Genomic DNA, 5,000 nt, shown 5'->3' with positions numbered 1-5,000 from the left:
TCCGAAGAGAAAGATCACGATTTTGAAGTCTGTGAAATTAAAACAACATCATGACTCGTCTGAAGTGTTGGTCACTACAATTGATGTAAAATGTAATTTTATCTAACAAATAAATGCTAAATATAGTGACCGAGCTCCTGGAGGGGGGACTGGAAACTAGACATTTCAAAGGTTTTTTTCTCAAAAACGAATTAATTCTCAAATTTTTTATTCGGTTTTTTGTGAGTAAAGCTGCGCCTACCAAAGCAAAACCTGAGCAAATAAAATCAAACCGCTAATAATTAAGTCTATCGAGACACATGTTAGGTCAGTTGAGAAAACAAAAACGCAACAATGTTTATGCATGTAACTGGTCGTTTTAAAGATGCTTCCGTGTTCATCATCATCGAGCAATGCTTCAAATAAAATGGCCATCAAAGTTCGCACTTTCATCGAGGGAACCTTAAATAGCCTCTCACAAAACCTTTCTTGGCTAAGTAATCTTCGGTATCAGTTAAGTGTGGCATGTACCCATTGCCTGCAAAGTGGCCAAGACGATTCCCTTCATCTTCTCCAAGTACTACCTTGTGGAGAGCTGGTCAGTTGCCAGAGGAATTTTTCACATTTAACGGTTACAGTTCCAGGACTGGAGAAGTGGTTTGAACTTCAAAATCTTCAGGTAAATGCAGTTTCTCAAATTCAAAGACGAAATGTAATTTACAAATGTTGACATAATCAATAATTTGGACCAGTTTTTCCAATCAACCAACCAACCAACCAACCAATCAATCAATCAATCAATCAATCAATCAATCAATCAATCAATCAATCAATCAATCAATCAATCAATCAATCAATCAATCACTCAATCGTTAATTTACGTATGTAACATCTTGCTCTTGAAAGCTTGCCGAAATACAGGTTGTCAGCGGTGTGAATGTATGGCTATGTATGGCTATGTAAACACGGAAAAAGTCCTCTATTGCGTAGTTATTGTATGGTGTACTTAATGTAAGCGTTGCCTTAAGAGGCAATGAGAGGGAATAGAAAGAAGTAATATATGACTTCTGTGCATTTCATAGTCATTCAAAAGGATTCCAGGGTTGGGTCTAGGTGGTGAGCACTGGTGGGCAAGGGCAGAGAGAAAAGAGTAATTGCAAAACAAGAATGAAACACATAAGTTTTCATATGGCAAAGTTAACAAATTATTACTAGTATGTGAACAAGGCTCATGGAAGCCACTTAATTACCAACATGTATTGAACAAGGACAAGGCTAACACAACATCAGCAAAGATGCCTGATATTATTTTTAGGAACGGTGCCACCTAATAAGAAGACATTTTTCCCCGGGGTATGACTACGCAGAAAAGTAGATCTTAGTTTGGGTTATTGTAATGTGAAAAGAAAATTAGGGGGGGGGGGGGGGGGTGGAGGCGGTGGTAACCATGCATTTTTCGGAGAGAATTAGGTTTGACTTTTAAAACACCGAACACTTAAAATTAAAATTGATGCACAGAACGTACGCGCAATAAAAATAGGTGGCACCGTCCTTAAGGTGGCTTACTACAGTTTTCCGAAGAGAAAGATCACGATTTTGAAGTCTGTGAAATTAAAACAACATCATGACTCGTCTGAAGTGTTGGTCACTACAATTGATGTAAAATGTAATTTTATCTAACAAATAAATGCTAAATATAATGACCGAGCTCCTGGAGGGGGGACTGGAAACTAGACATTTCAAAGGTTTTTTTCTCAAAAACGACCCACCTTAAAATTTCTTTAGGGAGAAAAAATAATCGCGTATACAAATAAATAGTTAAATCTGTCAGGTTTTTCGCAAATGCCAAAAACGTCGATTTTTCGTTTACTTGGATTATAACTGAAAAACTGTCTGATGAATCTTTTTTTTTTAAATGTTGACGGTTTCGTCTTCATATTAGAGAGTTTTAGCACCGACGACGAGAACGACTACGAGTACGAATTTAGCTCGTTCTCGTTGTCGTACTCGTTGTCGAAAAAATAAGGTTAAGCTTACATCAACAACGAATACTAAAACAGTTTTGCCCCTTTTTTTAAACTTTAGCGGGCGCTTTCACTTTCAGCAAAAAGTTTATGAAAGCGCTACAGGAGCAAGTTTTAAAATAATTAGTTTAGACTTAGTCTATTGAGATTAAAACTGCTTAGCTCGCTGATGACAACTTGTAAAAGAGGTAAGTTTATCTTACACAGGAACGAATTTCGATTAGAAGTCGGTGTTTCAATTTTTTATTCGGTTTTTTGTGAGTAAAGCTGCGCCTACCAAAGCAAAACCTGAGCAAATAAAATCAAACCGCTAATAATTAAGTCTATCGAGTTTCTGTCAGGGCAAATCTGCTGAAAAAACCAGCTGTCGTAAAAAAATCAAATATTTTCCTTCCTTCTTTTGTTCACTTCATAGCGAGTGCCCCATCCAGGAGCTAAGTCTTATTTAGCATTCTGCCCTGATTTGCATTTATTTGTTAGGTAAAGTTACATTTTACATCAGTTGCAGTGACTAACACTTTCGAAGAGACTTCCTGTTAATTTAATCCCACAGATTTCAAAATTTTGATTTTTTTGTCTTCGAAAAGCTGTAGTAAGCCACCTTAAAATATAATGAGCAATTTGAAAATAAGTCTTGGTCACTGCACTGGTCAGTTGGCTGGCAGTCTACTGATTGTTAGAGAACTGTCAACTGACGCAACTGACCATTAGTCCTGGAAATGGAAAAATGTAAACGGGCCAAAAGAAAGACAGAACAACTCTGACCACAGCCACCTGCCGTTTGAACTTGTAGGTCAGTCTGTAGAGCAATGTTGATTTAATGTGGGTTCGTTTCCCACCTTGGTCACATTTTTTGTCCTTATGTTTCATTATTACAATTGGATGGAAAAAAAATTCCTTAGGTCAGTTGAGAAAACAAAAACGCAACACTGTTTATGCATGTAACTAGGGGGTGTTCACGGTCCCCCCTCCTTCCCCCTCCTACAATGTTGTCAGTTGGGTGGGTGGGGGGAGGGGAAGAGTGGCATGAATTTATCTTCATGGTGCAAAAGGCCCCAATAAGTTTAACCCCCCCTTGTAGGGCCAATGCTCAAGTGGATTGCATGGATGTATACAAGTTTCACTCTTTTGGTTACTTCTGTTGAAATGTACCTGTAAGCTCTACACACTGCCAACATTTAAAATGGTATCCCTCCTCCTTTTTCTGGTCATACCATTATTTTTTAGGAAAATTCGAAAACGTTGTAGGGATCTGATTCGAACAGGTGCACCAAAAACAATGTGATAGACAGGAGTGTAATATTTTTAATGCTTCCTTCCAAAAGCAGTGAGCTCTTAAATAATCCTGTTAACATCACGGATAGACGAGTTGAACACTTAAGTACCATGTTAACCCAGCTAAGCGTTTAAATTTCAGCCTTGTCAGTGACATAGACCAACTTTAAGTCATTGAATCAATGGATGGTCCAATTAAAGAACAAGATTGAATAAAGCTCTCACAAACACTAAAAGAGGAAAGTGCCCAGTTGCTGATGGGGTTTTTCCTTGTGTATCGGTTAAGTGCTTTCCCTCTCACTATTTTCAAGAACGTTTGGGCTACGCAGCTAATTTCAAGGGGAGAAGTTGACTAGGAATTTGAAAACAAGAGCGACAGATATAGAGATTACTTCATGGAAATGCTTTGCACGATTTTTATTCACAAGTTGAGTAGTAATAGAAAATGAACGAGTGAGTTTTCTGATACGAAACAACGAGTGAATAAAAATCGCACAAATCATTTTCCATGCTGTAATGTGTTTATTTCATAGGTACTGAGACTCTTTTCATGTAGTGTTTGGCAGGTAAACGGAGTGGGACGATGAAGCAATTAAAAAAAAGGTTGAACAACCGCTCAACACCTTAATGCAGATATGTGTCAGTTTCAGACTGAATTAAATTAGACGGGAAACCCATTTAACTGTGATTCAATACATGGTGTTCTGAAGCAACAAAAATGCAATGAAGAGCCTTTTAGAGAGTCTAATGAATGTCCTGATAATATGCTGCAGGTTGGGACAAACCATCATCTGAAATGTCAGAGTTCCTTGAAGGAAATGGAAGTATCAGCTGCAAAAGGTATTGGAGTGAGAGCCCCCAGAAGTTGTGGTCTTGATCCTTGTGTATTAAGTAAGGATGAGGAGTCTGCAACCTTTCAGGGCAATTACTTTGAATTACAAGAACAAGGAAATAAATTGGTGGAACAGTTAAGGCTGAGTGAGGCAGAAAACCAGCAACTCAAAGCCGAGCTTGGAAGATATCAGTTTCTTGAGGACAGAGAGAAACGCAGTGGCAAATTTCTTTCAGTGCCCAAACCATCTGCCAGTGATGACAGCAGATTTCGTGGCGCCAGAACATCATTCAAATGTGTAAGCACCAATGGAAGACGTCTTGGTGAAGCAGCTTCTCTCCAAGAGAAGCCAGGTATGTAAGCAGTATTTCAATAGTGCAGTTTGACCTTTCAGGTCCCTACATCATTCTTATGAATCATTTTTTTTCGTTGTTTAGTTTTGTATGGTGATGGTCAAAATTGCTGGATCTGCAATGGCTCATATCACAGGGTTCCTTCCACTCGTTGGGCTGATGCACGTTCCAAATTTTTAAGGGTGTTAAAGAACCTGTGCCCCATAAAATAACTCCAAAATTTACTATGGGGATCATGGAAGATTATTGTTAAAATTATCCTCTGTTTTGTATTATTTTGACAGATTTTAACTTGCAAGCAAGGTTTATAGAGATTTCCAACTCGTTATCGGCTGAGGAATTCAATCAGATGAAGACTCTGGCCAGGGGCAAAGTTGATGGTTTCAGGCTTGCCAAGATGAAGGTGGGCTTTGAACTGTTAAAAGAGGTTGAAAGAGTCAGTGAACACCCGTGCACAGACATTAGAGAGCTGCTTCAAGAGATCCAGCGCTTTGACCTCCTCGAGAAACTTGGATCACCCTCTCTTGGGAGTAAAAA

At 38.6% G+C, this 5,000-nt stretch overlaps 1 protein-coding gene across 5 annotated transcripts in view; it reads left to right on the top strand.

The window, feature by feature from the left end:
- Positions 1–5,000, top strand: part of LOC138051550 (uncharacterized) — a 34,943-nt gene that overhangs the window by 20,096 nt on the left and 9,847 nt on the right. For all 5 annotated transcript variants that reach the window (XM_068897774.1, XM_068897772.1, XM_068897771.1 and 2 more), the window contains 2 exons: positions 4,052–4,463; positions 4,748–5,000. The exon at positions 4,748–5,000 is cut by the window's right edge and continues 5 nt beyond it. In XM_068897774.1, the coding sequence (XP_068753875.1) occupies positions 4,052–4,463; positions 4,748–5,000 (665 nt within the window). The remainder of the gene's footprint in view (positions 1–4,051; positions 4,464–4,747) is intronic.

This window comes from Montipora capricornis, chromosome 6 (assembly GCF_036669925.1).
Source record: "Montipora capricornis isolate CH-2021 chromosome 6, ASM3666992v2, whole genome shotgun sequence".
In the NCBI taxonomy this organism is placed as follows: domain Eukaryota; kingdom Metazoa; phylum Cnidaria; class Anthozoa; order Scleractinia; family Acroporidae; genus Montipora; species Montipora capricornis.
This window is presented reverse-complemented; position numbering and strand designations above follow the sequence as displayed.